Source organism: Pyxicephalus adspersus, chromosome 3, assembly GCF_032062135.1.
Source record: "Pyxicephalus adspersus chromosome 3, UCB_Pads_2.0, whole genome shotgun sequence".
Classification (NCBI taxonomy): domain Eukaryota; kingdom Metazoa; phylum Chordata; class Amphibia; order Anura; family Pyxicephalidae; genus Pyxicephalus; species Pyxicephalus adspersus.
Genome location: NC_092860.1, coordinates 72,051,619 through 72,069,221, shown reverse-complemented (window position 1 = coordinate 72,069,221; position 17,603 = coordinate 72,051,619). Strand labels below are relative to the sequence as shown.

Sequence of the window (17,603 nt, the reverse complement as noted above, 5' to 3'; positions counted from 1 at the left end):
ATTAAAATATCATTGTTATAATTATTGTAGGATATGAATAAAGATATACACACACATATACATAACAACACACAAAAGAACGTCTGTGCGCTTGTGACTTTTGTGAGAAAATCTAGTCCGATGGCTTTGTGCGCCGTCATTCGCGAGATAGTCGCGGGATTTACCCGCGAGCAGCTTCTCCGATCAGGCATCGGAAGCTTTTATATAGGCCCCTATGTAGAGGAGTTGAACTCGGTTAACTCTTGCCTAACAGAAAAGAAATAAGTGATTTTAAAATATGCTTTTTTCTTGGCGCACATAAATGTTTTAAACATTTCAACAGCGCAGACATTTTATTTTTGGGCTAAGGGTAATATGTGTGCCATTAGAAAGAATGATTTTTTTAGGGGAACAGTGACTTTTGATGCCAGCTCGCCAGTGTAAAGCTGCCGGTGCTGGGCGGTTCTGGCCGCGAGCTCCATCCAGTTGCTGACTAGCGCGATGATTTCCAATTTCAGCTCGCGAATACGGATGCGCGACCGACCCAACGATGCGCGAGCTTGATGAATCTGGCCCAAAGTATTAGGCTAATCATATAAGCAGAAGAAGGCAGTATTGGTGGCTGTTGACAGCCAGTGTCTGACACCCCACAATTGGGGTAGAAAAAAGGATGCTATGTATGATCATTTGTTGAAAGTGACAATACACATATGCAGTAATTTTGGAACTCAGTCAATATGCAATATTTATAGCTTATGTTATGATGATCTTTTTAGAGGCAAGAAAAATTGTTTTTATTGCTCATGCGTAGCTAGCTTTCACTAATGCCAGGATAGATGTTCTGATCAAACGTCTGACTGCATCATACATTCTATATGACTATAAAGAAAAAGGAATATTACTTTTCAGTTATAAAGGTTTTCCAACAAAATTATATGTGTGTTTCAACGCTTGTTTTCTTTTTAATAGGCAACTTTTACACTTCCTCCAATTTCTCCCATTGTTGCAAACAAATTACCCATTTTATGGCCACACATAAGGCTGCTCATTTTAAACATATGGTATTGCTCATTTGTCCTCTTTAAGATGTGATTATAAAATGCTGGCAAGTAATTCAATATATTTGCATTCGTTTTATTTATAATAATTTTGGAAATTAAGTTATAGCATTATTATGCATATTAGTAGCTTTTTTAACAGAAACATTAGCCATTGGGACATGATTGAACTGGTGGAATTTAAATTCCTCGCTCATCTTAAAAAACACAGTTTAGTATACATATTATTAACAATGTTTGCTGTTTTTTGGTTTCATTCATTTTAACATGGCACAACAGTTAAGCTGTGTTTATGTTTTAGGCCACACAAGCAGCAGTCGTATTGTTTGGGAACACACCAGAGGTAGCTACAAATGTATGCAGTGTAGCTTTTCTACTGCCACAAGGGAACAGATGGATAAATATATTGAAGAAATACATAAAAATCCTGCATCAGCCAAACCTCGGGAAGATATACCGTATTTTTCGCCGTATAAGACGCTCCGGAATATAAGACGCACCCAATTTTAAAGGAGGAAAATCTAGAAAAAAAGATTCTGAAAGATTATTCCCCTTCTGATCACTCGAGTGCCATTCATACCGGTATTCCCCTTCTGATCACTCATGTGCCATTCAAATTCCCTTTCTGATCACTCTGTACCTTTCAAATTCCCTTTCTGATCACTCTGTCATTCAAACTCCCCTTCTGATCACTCTGTCATTCAAATTCCCCTTCTGATCACTCTGTGCTTTTTTTCTATTGTACGGCAGTTAGGACAGGGAACAGCAGGTGGCGCTGTGCCGGCTTCTTTCGCTTTGCTTTACAGACAGGAGAAAACACGATGCTGGCAGAGGAGAGAAGAGAGACACGCTGCTGCAGAGACACACGCAGGATCGGGTATCGGGTGAGTATAATATTTTAATTATTTTTTTTAACACATTTGTCGTATAGGACGCACTAACTTTTCCCCCCCAGTTTTGGGGAAGAAAAAGTGCGTCTTATATGGGAAAAAATACGGTAGGTGGGTAAATGCCTATATGAAAGCTGTTGATTTAATATAAACTAGCATCTATTTAGCCATCCAATAAGCAAACCAAAATGAAATAAGTAAATTTAATAAACAGTTATGAGATTAGCAAGCAATCATTTTCCCGCTGTTTATTGTATATGTTTTAATAATTTCAGAATTACTTTGCTAAGCAAGGTGCTAAAAGTCAGAACATCCATTTCATTTGCTTTTGTAATCTACTGCACCTAGGTTTCAAGGAGCTTCTAATTTGTTGGGTGAATCATGTATGGCAAAGGTCTACCTACTGCCCACACGCCACATCCGGCCTATGGAGCTACCACATATGGGCATCTCCTCAATCCCTCTCTGCTCTCTCAGCTTGTTGTCTTGCAGGGGATGGGGCGCATGCATATCCTATGTTTCTCTATCAAGATTGTGCTACCAGGGGGAGGGAGCTTCCTGAGCATGCTCAGTGTGAGCTCCCTCAGTGTAAGCGTGTACTATAGACCTGACAATCGGCTGTGGCTGTTCCCTGCCCACGTTGTACTGGGAGATAATCCAGCAGCAGCAGGGTGACAGCTGTGTCTGCTAATGCAACTGTCATTAAACCCATCTGTATAAACCTTCTACCTATCTTCTACACTGATTATCATAGAAATGTGGAATTTTCAGGGTACAAAGCAGACCCTAAGAGCTGTTACCAAATTTAATTTCAGCCCACTAAACGTACCAAGTTGCCATATTCAGAGTCACAAGCATAAAAACCTATTAACATTCAGGGATATTTTCACATTAAGGGAAACTATTTCAAGACCAGATCCCCCAAATTGAACTTTGATGTTGGGGACTTCCCGGGGGCTACTCTCATGGCAATGAACATTATTGTACTGCCAATTGTCTGTACATAGTGTGCCCCTTGAGGTTCCTTGTGGTGCCTGTTACACATAGCTGGCCACTTATTTTCTCTGAACCCCAATTTCTCTGGAACAGAGGGATGTTGGCAACTGGAACTGGAAATGTGGGGGCCAATAGAAGAAAAACTTTTTGTTCCCATTTCCCATTAAAATGTTATATCCATCATATCATGCTACCCTGTCACACATATCCCCTTACTCTCCATGAACCCCAATTTCTCTGTAAGAAAAGGGAAATGTGACTGTAAGTGGAGGACTCTTGTTGCTCACTATCCCTAACGTTACATCACAAGCAGCATCACAAGATACAAAATTTATACCTGCGATACCATGGTACCCTGTCACACATAGCTGGCCACCTACCATCTGTGAACCCCATAGATTCTCAGTAGTGGAAGTGAAATGTAGTGTAAGAGGGGGATTCTTGTGACTAACCCCCCCCCCTAAAATTTTATCACTCCTACCATACCATGATGAAAAATTCCTGAAAGGAAAACTGTAGATATATTAAAATGTATAATTAGTGAGGGACTATTGTGGCTAACTCGCCCTAATTTTTTTTTTGCTGCAGCACCATCACAAGATAAGAAAAACTATACCTATCATATCGTGGCATCCTGTCACACATATCTGGCCACTTACCTCCTGTGAACCCTATTTTCTCTAGAAAGGGGAGATGTAAGGACCTGCAGAAGTAGAAGTAGGAACATGTACCCCTATCTATTACATGAATTGCATTTCTCTGAAAGTATCTATTGCAAAGATTTGGGGGGTACTAAAAAGGTTAGCAACCCCCCTATAACTAACAGGATGCATTGTATGGTGTAGTTTCTGCTCTTTGGTACAGGATAGGTGAGCGGGGAGCAATATATAATGGGCCACGATAGCTTTTGTTTTGTTCGTTCATCAAATGGAGTGTGCATGCACTGCCGTCCATGAAGTCTGCTCCATAGACAGCTCGGCGCCTTCCAGATCCTTCCGCGGCTCTTACTGCAGCTAGACCTGGCAGCCACGCCAAACCTAAGCCGTGCAGGCACCGGAGTTTGTCCTGCACCCACGTATTAAGGTGGGGAAGTCGGGTGCCAAGCCAAAACACCGCTATCCACTGTCTCAATCCACATGGCTGGCTCCCAAGATGGCGGCCGCCTGGGAAGAGCACACTGCTGCACACTCTGCACAACCATCCCCAGCCAGCACCCAAGAAGAGCTACCCTCTCCTGAGCATTGTTCACCCCCCTCCCCATGGCTCCACTCTACCCTTCAGACTCCAGCTCACTTTCACCACAGGGGGGAATCTGACATTGTTAGCCCTCAGGATCTGACCCACATTGCAGGCTCCAGATTCAGTGTTCTCAGGAATCCCCCTGCTTCAAATCCTTCCTGTGTGCTTCCTCTAGATAAAAGTAAATTTTGAGATTGAGAAAAAAGTTGATGAGAGCGTTTTAGGGTCTCCCAAAATTCCAAGGAAATCTCAGTACTAAATACCCATATTCAGGAACTGCAACTTAAAATCGACTATCTGGAAAACAGATCCCGTAGAAATAATTTTAGGATCAGAGGCCTCCCTGAATCCGTGAAAGATGTTACAGAAGCCACAAAGAGATTTTTACAAGTCTTACTACTAGACCTGCCTGAGTCCCATCTTGAACTAGACAGGACCCGTGGAGCTTTAATCACACCTAGACCTCACAGTCCCGCTCCAGAGTTGTGATTGTCAAACCCCATTACTTTGCGACTAAGGAAGCTCTCCTGAAATTATTAAGAGGCATGGATAATATTGAAATGGAAGGTTGTCAAATTCAAATTGTCTCAGACCTGACGCCCTTCAAAATTCAACGCAGAAAGGTGCTCAAACCTTTAGTACAGGTTCTCACCGATCACAAAATCAATTACTGATGGGGTTTTCCTCTCAAGCTAATTTTTCAAATACAAGGGAAATGTTTTTCTTTTTCTTCTTTGCTGAGGGAGAACACCTCCTTAAAGATCTGGATCTTATACCATCCACGTCAGATGCAGATTTTTTTTTTCTTTTTATATATATGTCTTTTTGATTGCTGAATCTGGGGTTTAGATTTGGCAGTAGATGTGCAACAACAGTAGATGTGCAACAAGGTAGCCTTTGTTTACATGTTACTTACTTGTTCTTTAACCACCTGACCGATAAGCCCGACCTTGGTACGGGCTAAAAAAAGTTACTATTTTCGATAACCCCGAACTTTTCTCCCTATGATTTTAATATAGGGAGAAAAGTTCGGATTATCGAAAATAATAACTTTTTTTAGTCCGTACCAAGGTCAGGCTTATTCTGTTCCGCCGGGTATCTTCTGTTCCGCCGGCCGGCGGAGAAGAAGATGCCCGGCCGGCTTCTTACCTGGTCCCGCTGATCGTCCCGCGTCGTTCCTCTTCCAGCGTCGGGTGCCTTCTAAGACAAGAAGCCGGCCGGCGGAGAAAAAAAAGATGGCCGGCTTCTGTCTGCTTGCGTGTCCCTCGGCGATGATGTCGGCGCATGTGCGGGAAATTCAAATTGAAACTCATTCAAACACATTTTGTATTGGATTGAATACGAACTCCTGTATCCAATCCAATACAAAATACCCTATTTTCCGGCATACAAGACGACTTTTTAACCCCGAAAAATCTATGACAAAGTCAGGGGTCATCTTGTATGGCGGGTACCAGTACTTACCTGCAGCGTCCGGTGTCCCCGCGAGTCCCCTCTCTGGTCTGGCGTCCCTGCGAGTCCTCCTGTGCCTCCTTCTGTCTTCCTGTTTTTCAGTTTACACGAGTCCTCCTGGGTAGGCTCGCGTTACTTCACAGCAGGACTCGTGTAAGCTGAAAAGCAGGACGTGAGCCTGGATTGGCTCTCCAGTGGAGAGCCTGGATTGGCTCTTCACTGGAACACGCCCATTCATTAAAGGAACGTGCCCATTCATTACTTAGAACTAGTAGTGTACAGTTCTTTCTGCCTCTCAGTTCTCTCACAATAGTGAGATCTGACAGGCAGAAGGAACAGTACAATACTGGGCATATAACACGACCCCCAAATGATTGGTTAGAGTGGGGGGTCGTCTTATATGCCCAGTCGCCTTATACACCGGAAAATACGGTAATACAAAATAAATACAAAGTATGTAATTGGTAAATTCAAACTCTCATTTTGTATTGGATTGGATACAGGAGTTTGTATTCAATCCAATACATAAAAAAAGATTGAATTTGGTTCTCATTTTGTGTTGGATTGAATACAAAGTCCTGTATCCAGTCCAATACAAAATAATAGAGAATATATTTATGTGGTTTTGTCTATAGGTATGTGACGGACACTAGGGAGGTGTTTTAGAAAAATATATTACTATACAGTATACCGAATTATTGCATTTTCAGTATTTTTTATTTATGTATTCTTGTTTAAGCTGATTTTTGTGATTTTCCTTTAATTTTATTAAAAGTAATTTTTTTTTTACATGATTGTGTGTTTCAAACATTTTTTATATTCATAATATCTACTAGACCCCTATTCGGATATATTTCTGTAGGTTACAGGTCTACATTTTAAAAAAAAATTAAAAAAAAATTTCATGAAAACCTGTAACGCTTTTGGAACAGAAATCTAGACCTCAGTGTAACGCTCAGGTGGTTAAGTATTTTGTCTACGCAACCTGGACTTTTGACTTGCATTGCATTGAGCTTTTCTGACACCACCTACCTAAATCCTTGTCCATGGTTACCTATTGCCTAATTAACTCTCAGGATTTTTTCTTCTTATTTTGTTCTTATTAATATTGTCACTGTTTTCATGCACTTTTTAGATTTTATGACTCAGTGGTTGCCAAGCCCATGACTATTCTTTATTTCCAATGGACCTCTCCCAAACGTGGGTCATTTATCTTTCATATGCTGGGTTTTTTTTGCCGTTGGGATTATATTCTTTTGTTTCTTTTTCTATGCTATAGAGCAGTTGGTTCTGGAGTGGTAAACATGCCCTCTAGTACCAGGGAATCTAGTCCGGGTCCTATTTATAGTCTTGACCCGGCCCTTATCTCCCTGAGAAGATGTAGTCCTTTGTTGCTCCTGGAAGCACAGGAGGAGTAGCTTTTCCCTGAAGGCCGGGACCTTCTTGTTCCCTGTGGCTGAGGATAGACTTCCTCCTCCTCGCTCTACAATATGTTCATAAATTGGTATTTTTGTTTACCTTTCTTTGTTCTCCTCTGCTCTTACCCCCTCCCCCCAATTAAAAGGTCGAAAGCTTTTAACTATTATAATACTCTAAAGGCTGATATTTTAGCACTGCAGGAAACTAATTTTTGTTATAACTCTATTGCACGGTACTTCCTTAAGAACTATTCCATATTTTATAGTGCAATTTCAGATCAAAAGAAATGTGGGGTCCTTTAATGTTTCAGAAGAAGTCTGAATTTTTCACCTCAAGATGTATTTAGTGAGACCCAGGAGGACGGTTTCTTCTAATTATTGGTAATTTTGGCACTCAGTCTCTGTGGTTTCGTTCTTTGCCGCTAACGAGGATCAAATTGCCTTTTTCCACACTTTGCTGTAGGAGATATGGCCTAAGGTTAAAAGCTTTGTTATTTTACTAGGTGACTCCAACTTAGCTCTTGATCACATTTTAGTAAAAAACAAGTTCCAGTAGATACAGAGACCCCCCGAAAAATAGCCATAGCCTTTCGATATGACCTTGTCAACTCCTTGAGGGAAATGAACCCTATGGTTAAGGACTATACATACTACTCAGCTGCACACATTCAGTACTCTCCTATTGATCACATTTTTGTCCAATCTCATACACTTATGGGGTTGCTAGAAGCCCATATTCTGTCCACTGTTTGATCAGACCACGATCCCCTGGTGGTTTATCTGTCAGGGCTGCGTAAGACTAAAGTTGAATTTAGATAGAGGGTAAATGAAAGCTTGATCTCTGACCCTGTTATTCAGGGAGAGGTTGAAGTTCTCTTGCAGGGTTTTTTTCAACTCAACTGACGATACATAGTCGGCCATCAGTTAGGAGGCTCATAAGGCATATATTAGGGGCAAACTCATAAAAATAGGTTCCTTAGGCACAAAGTCCTATACTAAACTTATTGAGGACAAATTTAAAGAATATCATAAACTCTAATTACACCACAAAAGTGATCCCCAATCTAGTTCAAATCTACAGCTGGAAACTAAGCGCACAGAACTTGATCTGCTTTTGACTACTAGTGCGAAAGTGAGAAATCTTTGTGGTGGGCCTCACATAAATTTTTCCTTTGTCACGACAAACAGGGCAGTCTCTTGGTTAATAAATTAAACCCCAACCCCAAGCTGCATTCTCTTCCTAAAATCAAGCTCAAAGACGGCAAATAACACAAAACCCTGAGAAAATCTTATCCGCCTTTGAGGACTATAAAAACTTATACTGTTCCCGAAATTCAATCCCCCTAGTTAAGATTTCAGTCTTTCTTCATAAGTATAACCTCCCTAAATTGAAGCCTATACATCAAGAAATCCTGGAAAGACCCTTCACCTCTGGGGAACTGGTCTCTACTATTAAACTATCTAAAATGGGAAGCTTTCCTGGCCTGAATGGCTTTTCTAATGTTTGCTACAAATTTTGACTTCATCTTCCTGAGAGAGGGTTACCCCCTCCCATGCATTTCAAGTAGAGCCTATATCAGTGTGATTTCTAAACCAAGGAAATATACTTTAGACATTGCTAATTACAGGCCAATTTCTTTGATTAATTTTGACCTCAAAATTATGAAGAAAATTCTCTCAGTATGTTTAGGCTCCTTTTTAGGGGTTTATATCTACTTGGACCAGTTGGGCTTTATGCAAAACAGACAGGCCCCTGATCAAACGAGATGTGCTATTGACCTTATCTCTATAATAAACTGAAACTGGGATGGAGGTCCCCCCAAACAGGCTATGTTGCTTTCCATAGATCTCCAGAGGTCTTTTAACAGTCTCTCATGGCCTTACCTGTTCACAGTTCTCTCAGTTATGAGAGAGGCTAAAATATCCCTAGGGGGCTTTTTCTCTTCCCCCATACCAGCTAGAACAGTTACCTGACAGAGTTGTCCTTTATCACCATTAGCAATCGAACCATTGGCAATTACTATCTGTGCTAACCAAAATTATCAATGAATAAAATGTGGTCAGGTAGAACACAAATGTGCACTGTTTGCGGATGACATACTGATGTATGTAACATCTTGGTCCACTACCCTCCCTAATCTTTTTAAACTTTTAAATGAGTTTGCCCTATTTTCTGGTCTACAAGTTAATAGTTCTAAGTCTCAGGCCCTTGATATCAACACTCCTACAAAGACTGTAAATGCTCTCAAAAGTAAATTTGATTTTAGCTGAGAAGACAGTTCCCTCCAATATTTGGGTATCAAATTGACGCCTACCTACAACACCCTTTTTGGGGCTAACTACACGCCCCTATTTAGGACAATTTACAGCGTTATCAGCGTTGGTCCCAATGTCCCCCATCCTGGTTAGGGCCGATTGCTGCTTTTAAAATGAATCTCCCACGCAGGTTACTTTGACCCAGGTTCCTTATTTTGTACCCTCCCGATTCAAGTCCCCCTGAAAGAGATCTCTCTCCTTCAATCTTAAATAATGCACTTTATTTGGGCGGGCAAAAGAAGTAGAATTCAGAAAGCCACCCCGTTTGCCCGTAAACAATTTGGAGGGTTGGGTGTTCCAAACCTGAAATAATACTATTTCGCAGCACAGGTGGCCTTCTCCAAGCAATTTGCGAGGACCCCGACCCCAATGGGTTTAGGTAGAGAATATCGATGGATTCCATGGATCCATCACATCCCTCATGTGGATGCAGAAAAAGTCGAGGGGGAACTATATGCTGCCCCTTATTACTGCACTCTGTCCAAATCTGGGGTAAATATCACAGTTACAGGTTTAACCCCAGAGCATTTTAGCAGGTGGGTCCCAAAGGGTTTTACAAAACTGAAAGATTTGATAGATGTACGCTTTGTACTCATCTGGGAATATCTCTCCAGTAAACGGGAAATACCACCTAAAGAACATTTCAAGCTCTTTTGTTAATACTATTATCAGACAGGTGTCACACTTGGAGACCTAGGACCACTAGGGGGTGCTTTGGCTAGCACGGAGGTGGTGTGAAGGGCCAAAGCACCCTAAGTAGTCTAAGCAGCAACCAGGTTTTCTCCAGAGCCTCTGATAGTGAGGATGTTGCGCCGCTGGTTACTGCCAGGTTGTTGTCCTTGGGCACACCAAGGTGGGCAAAGCACAGTACCAAATTACTAAGCACAAGGATAGTCATGGAAAGCCAAGGTCAAGACAGGCAGCAAACAAAAGAGGTCAGGTCACTCGCCAGGCGTCAATAGCCAGCGATCCAGGAGATTTGCCCTTCTTCCTTTGCCCCCCCTTTTTTTTTCTTCTCTTTTCCTTTGTCGTTTTTTGAAATTTTATCAAATGAGACACAAACGCAGAATGCATTTGTTTCATTCGACTTTCATTTTTCTTTATGTAATGGACATATTTTTAATAATTGCTATCATATGAATGTTGTGTTCTTCTTCTGATATGTCTTTATAAACCTGTTTATTACTCATCATGATGTTCTGTTTTCATGTTCTGTTGTTTTTTATACTTTGTTTAAAACCCCAATAAAAATTATTAAAATACAAATAGGCATCAAAGGGTGAGTGCAGATTTTTTCATCTCTTTTATTTGGTGCATGTACGTTACTGTAACTAGAAACATTTCAATTTAGTTTAATTTTAAATTAAAACTATTTTAAACTTACATCTTTAATGTTTGCTTCCATTGTGGCTCCCAAGTTTTATCTGAATGTCAACAGCGGCCCCCAGATGAAAAATCATTGGGCACCACTGGTGTATGGTATTGAGCTTTCAATGCAGACTTGAATCAGACTGATAGCCTAGAGAAATTAGTTGATACTGAATATTATAATCTGGTTGTTTGAGTTACCACAAGGAGCTTGCAGTGTGTTATATAATTTCTCCCCTGCATCACAAATAAATGAGCACAGTAAGTTACAAAAAACATTTAGGCTGCGTGAATATTTAGAGTTCATGTGTTAAGCACAACTGAAGTGACTAAAATATATAGTAATTGACAGTACAAAAACATTAACAGCTTCCATTTTCACACAAGTAACCTGTCAAAATAAGATTATTTAGTCCAGCATACAACAGAGTTTCACCATGCTGTTCAGTTAACTCCATCTAGAGCCCTGGTCGAACATATACCTTCAATTTTTTTGTCCAAGGACATGGTAAAGGATATGGTATGATATAAGGTTATGTTAGGATATGGTGTTGACTGCTGACAGACAAGAATAATGCGGGGTGATGGAACATGAGACAGGAGCGTGGTCAGACAAGCCAAAGGTTAGGGCAGGCTGTGATCATCAATAGTCCGGGTGGTAAGTGTACGGACCAGGGTCATTGAAGGTTTTGTCAACAAGGTGTATGCACCACCTCCTCGGCTAGGTCTTGTTGATCGTTGGCCCGAGACAGGTGAAGGCGCGGTGACACCGAGTTGGGTGCCTATGTCATGTTATGTTAATTGTTGTGTAGGATGTTGTATGTTAATTGTTGTGTAGGATTATTTTTAGAGAAAAATCTTTTCTCATCCTGCCTAGTTAACGTTAGAAACCCAGGACAGGTTATGAGCTTGGGTTAGTTAGTGACACCCCTAATGTGTTTATTTTTTAGTTTTGAAGTTTTTTTTTTTGAGTTTTGAATAATTGAGGCTACTTCTAAAACACATAAGCTATTGGTTGCTAGAACTGATAGATAAAGTGAACACTAACAGCATACAATAACTGTGTTCTCTTGGTCGATCTCTTTTTCTTTAAACATGGGTTAGAATGAGACAAAAATGCCTTCCCCTAATATAGGAGAAATGTAAGGATTATGTTGCCCTGGTATGTGGAACAGAACTTTCAGTCACCTTTAATGCTGACCCCAGAGTAGCTTCTGGTATGCTTCTCAGCCGTATATTATTCCGTCTCCTTCTATTCTCTTGGCCATTTATTCTAAGTGCTAATGATGATAAAAAGGAATGTACCTGTGCTTGTGAATGCTCCAAGGCTGTAATTCTTGAATCTGTGTGTGATGTAGTTGATCCTAGTGTAGTCACCCTTGTATACACTGCAGTGATCTGATGCTGAAGGGATTCTGTTTTTCCCTAAGAGAATTGTTCAGGTGTGTGACTGTAGACTCAAAATCCACCTTACTTGGCAGAAACTTTAGGAGAGTTTGCAGATCACTGGGAAGGTTTTGTTTCTCTGCAAGCTGTGAGACACAGAGATGCTAGAGAAGGAGGAGGGGTGAGTCTGGGCTGTCAGCTTGTGTCTCAGGCTCTTCTTCCTGAAGCCTCTGATCTGACCTCCTGGCTGGGGTTGCCATCTTAGTTGTTTCCCGGTCTGAAGCAGTTGGGGAGTCTGAGAGGAAATACTGGTGGAGATTGGATTTCTTGGCTGATCTACTTGGTCCCTTGGGTTTCTTGTGCCTGGGCATGCAAGATTCAGCTGGCTAGTCAGGATGGCAGGATGGACTGAGAGCATGGGAAGTGTAAATGTTTCAGGATTATCCCAAATTGTCCCGTGAATCTGCTTGGAAGAGATGTTTTACTGAGATTGCAGTTGGGAATTAGCAAAACAGGACACCTACATGTCACTACCTCAGTTATGCCCATTCATGTGCCAAACAGTGGTTGTTTTTTATATTTGTAATATCAGCCACAGGATCCACTGCTTGATCAGGTTCCTCCTGAAGTGTGGGCAAGGACCGACCAAGATGTTGGTCTAATTTCTTGTACACCTTACAAGGCAATGCTTAAGCCTGGCACTGCACCTGTCTACATTGAACAATATACACTTTCCCTTGAGAAGGAAAAGGGAATTGAACCAATGGTGATGGGATTTCTAGAGGCAGGGGTTATTGAGGAAATTATTTCTCCTTACACACACCTATCAACCCAGTGAGAGAAGCTGACAATACCTTTAGGTTTGTCCAGGATCTTAGAGCAGTAAATGCTCAGATCATACCCATAGCCCCTGTGGTTCCAGACGTGCCATCTCTGCTATCAGCCATTCCTGCCCATGCAGAGTTTTTCTCTGTTATTGATTTAAAGAATGCATTTTTTTCTGTCCCAGTTGACAAAGAGACACGGCCACTCTTTGCCTTTACATTTAAACATCGCCAGTATACTTGGTGTAGAATGCCTCAGGGTTATGTAGATTCCCCTGTAGTCTACTCCATTGTCCTCCAAGCTACACTGCACCCTTGGACTGCCCCTCATGGTTCTGTCCTTCTACAATACGTGGAAGATCTCCTCATATGTAGTTGTACTCGGGAGGCCTGCCAGGCCGACTGTGTTAGTCTATTTACTGTGGTTATATGCATGTGGACACAAGGTGTCAAAATTACAATGGTGTACAGAAAGTGTTGATTATTTGGGCTTTGTCCTCAGTAAAGGTGAAAGGAAAATCAGCCATGCCAGAATTACTGCTGTACTGGGTCTGCCCCGCCCACAAACCAAGAAAGACATGTTAACCTTTCTTGGCATGATTGGTTACTGCCGCCAATGGATAGCTGATTGTTCCTACTATGACAATATTCTGAGACAAGCCACTAAGACTGATATGCCTGATTGTATTAAATGGTCTAATGAAAGTTACAAGTTTTTGGTCATTTGAAAGTGTGATGGTTTTCATGTTCTGGTCTGGGCCTACCCGATTATGGCGTGATGTTTCACTTATTTGCCAGGGACAATTGTACAACCATGGCAGGGGTCCTGGCGCAGGAACATAGAGGCAAATTTTGCCCTGTTGCTTTTTTCTCAAAAGTGGTTCTGGTACAGGTTCAGGGCATGCCTGCGTGTCTCAGGAGTTTGGCAGCCTGTGCAATGGTCGCTGAGATGGCAACGCCTATTACCCTAGGTCATCCCACCTTTCTGCATACCTCATATAATGTTTTAGCCCTACTTAAAAACATACACACACAACATATGTCAGCACAAAGACTGAGTGGATATGAAGTTTTGTTGTTATCTAACCCTCAGCTTCATATTAAATACTCATCACCTACATTTGGTCTAATGTGTATACTAAATATCCTACTTGGAAGTAAGGGAGAGCAGGATGATTTGCCTCCTCCCCGCGAATGTTCTGAACTCATACATGAACACACCTTACCTAGACCTTATTTACAGTCCACACCTATTGAAGGGGCTCCTGATATTTTTGTGGATGGATCCTGTTCCCGCCCTAATGACAACATTTATCATGCGGGATATGCTGTAGTTCAACTCCCTGATGTTATTTTAGAATCAAACCCCATACCTTTTCAGTCAGCCCAAGCAGCTGAACTGATTGCCCTCACTAGAGCTTGTTGTCTTTTTGAGGGAAGAGATGTGAATATATACACTGATTCTAAATATGCCTTTGGGGTTGTACATGATCATGGGGTGATCTGGCAGAGAAGAGGTTTCATAGCTGCAGATGGGAAGCAAATCTCACATTCTACCCTAGTACATGATCTCCTGGCTGCCATCCAATTGCCAAGCAAAGTTGCTATTGTCCATTGTAAAGCGCATACTGGTCTTCAGACGGACATAGCCAGGGGAAATGCCCTAGCTGATACAGCAGCAAAGGCAGCTGCTATTAGGGAGGTTGCAATAGTTCTAGTCCCAGAAATTACTCTTACTGACAATTTATTGCAAAGTCTCCAGGATTTGACAACAAGTAGTGAGAAGTTAGAATGGCAGTCGGTAGGTGCAGCACAAAATCCTGATACAGGTCTTATCTCCAAAGAAGGGAAACCATGTATTCCAGTTGCAAGCGCTCCGATTCTAATTGCAAAATATCATGGCCTTGGCCATAGGGGTGCACAGGCAACCACTGACCTCATTAGGAGAGATTTTTTTATACCAAGCCTTAAAGCAAAGGTACAGTCCTATGTTCACGATGTATTGTATGTCTCAGAAACAACCCAAATAACTCAAAGAAAGCCCAACACCAGCATCTGAGTTACCCGACTTCACCATTCACTCACTTACAGATTGATTTTACCCACATTCCAAAGACAGGAAATAAACAGGAGTATGCTCTTGTAATTGTTAATATGTTCTCTAGATGGCCAGAGGTTTTTCCTACTACCAATGAAACCACACAAATTGTGGTAAAGATTTTGTTACGAGAGATTATCCCCAGATGGGAATGTCCGGTCCAAATTAATTCAGATAATGGACCAGCTTTTGCGTCCAGGGTATGTAAAGAGCTTTCTAAAGCCCTTAGGATTGATTGGAAGTTTCACCTCCCTTACCACCCTCAAAGTTCAGGGGTAGTAGAAAGGATGAACAGAACAATTAAGGAAAAACTAAGGAAAATTACTGGAGGTACATTTACAAGTTGGAAAAAGTTTTTGACTATAGCCTTAGCAGAAATTAGGATGCAGCCTAATAAAAATACTGGCTACTCACCATTTGAGGTCCTAATGGGAAGACCCTTCCCTATTCCTTGGGGTCCAAAAGCCCCCGTGATAGAAAAAGGGGATCTAGAAGTAGTAAAGGCAGAATATGTGAGAAAACTTGTAGAGACTTTAGATCAAATTGAGAGAAATGTTGCTCGTACCTCTCCTTTCTCTTTACAGGAACCCACGCATCCATTCCAACGGGGGGATGTGGTGATAGTCCAGCGCCTGGCAAAAGGACGGAAACAGACTGAGTTCCCGTTTGGACCACCTACTCGAGTGGTAGCAGTTGCCAGGACAGCGGTTCTTACAGAGGAGGCTCCAATTTGGATTTATGCTAGCAGAATAAAGAGGGTTCCGGAGGTTCCATCTCCAGCATCAAACAGAGACAAAGAGGGTGAAGCAGGTGTGAAATCCCTGAAGAGTGCCCTATCACAGGCTGAAGATGTTGAACTCACAGGATTCTGGGAGAGTACTTTGCCTATTGACAATTTGTAACTTGTGTGCATTCCTGCCTGTATGGCTTACAACTACATGCATCTACCACCCTGAAGAGATACCTTTTTTGTGCGGCACACAGAGGAACAGGTCAAGAGTAAAAAGGACAATTGAGGCTGAATTATCAGTCAATTTGGAGGACAATAGTGAAATTAATGAGAGCTCTAAATGTTAGTTCTATGTGTTTGCAGAACCCTCTTAACCCAAGACATTTTACACACACATGTTTAATAGCAGTAGCCACTCCTCAGAGCATAATAGCACAGTTGTGGTATAGCAGACAACAGTATCCTGAATTCACATTACCCTCCCCCATATACTACTATTGTGGGGAATGTCATATCCGAAAGCCAAAGGATAAGATTATGGTAAGCACTGTTAATGTCACAGCAGCACATAACTGTTTTAGTTTTGGACAGACGTGCCTCAATCTTCATTGGATGAATGGCTCTCCAGGTAATAATGTTGGATACGCTAATGTCAAAGCATACTTTCAATACACATATAATAGTACTGGAAAGTATAATGGTGTAGGCATGAAGGTACCACTACGGATTTATATAGCGCCAACATATTACGCAGCGCATATAGGCATGAAGGTACCACTACCTTATGTTACTAATAATATGAGTTGTAATGCCACCCATCCGGTGCCTGGTGTAAATGAGGATATTGGACTACCTACTGGGTGGTTCCTATCCTGTGGTAATGTTACTTTCAATTATATCCCAGGTAATGTTACTGGAGGTCCTTGTGCCTTTTCTAGACTTACAGTTGCACTCCCAAGAGAGAGACCTACAAAGGATAATCGGAGAGGGAAATGATCAATTGCCAAACAATTGTCTCCTGATTGTATCTCTGGGTTGCCTCTATTAAGTTCTTCTGAGTACATTAGCCTGAGAGCATCTCTTGTAGGAGTCCCAGGTTTGGCTATATATAATACTCGTACTATAAATTCTATTGCATGTGATTTAGCTAAATCTCTGAATCATACCTCCACTGCTCTAGCTGATATACTGTTAGATTTGCAAGGTCTGAGAGGAGCAGTGTCAGAGAATACATTTGCTATAGATTATCTATTGCTTAAACATAATCTAGGATGCCAGAGTTTTAAGGGTATGTGTTGTTTCAACCTATCTGATCATTCAAAATCCATAGAGGAACAAATACAGGCATTGCATGAAATTGTGCATGATATTAAACAAGATGTGGGATCATCCTCATGGTGGGATTTGTTTCTGAGTTGGTTGCCTGATATTACTTGGTTGAAAACACTCTTTATGTATAGAATTATTATATTCGTCTGTCTAGTCTTGCTGTGTTGCTGTATTCAGTGCATTCCCTCCTTATTGCAAGTATTTCAGGCGCTCTGTCCTAGACCAAAGGATGTTGGACATGAGTACATTGAGTATCTACGGATGAATCATAAGGGGTAAAGTCATATTCATGACTTAAGAGGGGATTGAAAGGGTCTGAGACACTCCATTTTGTTCCTGACACACTCTATTTTGTTTTTAGTTTTAGTTATGAGACATTAGCTGTGAGAACCGAATGTATTCTTTGGTTTGTTTAGACTATATATGTACAAACATGATGCTCTGCCAAGGCAAGTGTCCTTGTTAATTCTACTAAACTCAGATAATGTTGATTGTTTATTAAATAAGGTGTTTTGTACGT

The 17,603-nt window shown here is 41.3% G+C and overlaps 1 protein-coding gene across 1 annotated transcript; it reads left to right on the top strand.

The window, feature by feature from the left end:
- The first annotated feature begins 11,786 nt into the window (after window positions 1-11,786).
- Window positions 11,787-17,603, top strand: LOC140326512 (uncharacterized). The gene is made up of 2 exons (XM_072405168.1): window positions 11,787-16,468; window positions 16,526-17,603. Exon 1 carries the CDS (start codon window positions 13,705-13,707, stop codon window positions 14,983-14,985), a length of 1,281 nt encoding a protein of 426 aa, XP_072261269.1. The 5' UTR covers window positions 11,787-13,704; the 3' UTR covers window positions 14,986-16,468; window positions 16,526-17,603.

Excerpts from the sequence above, each read along its gene's own strand:
- LOC140326512 (XM_072405168.1), top strand. The coding sequence starts at position 13,705 with ATGTTTCACTTATTTGCCAGGGACAATTGTACAACCATGGCAGGGGTC.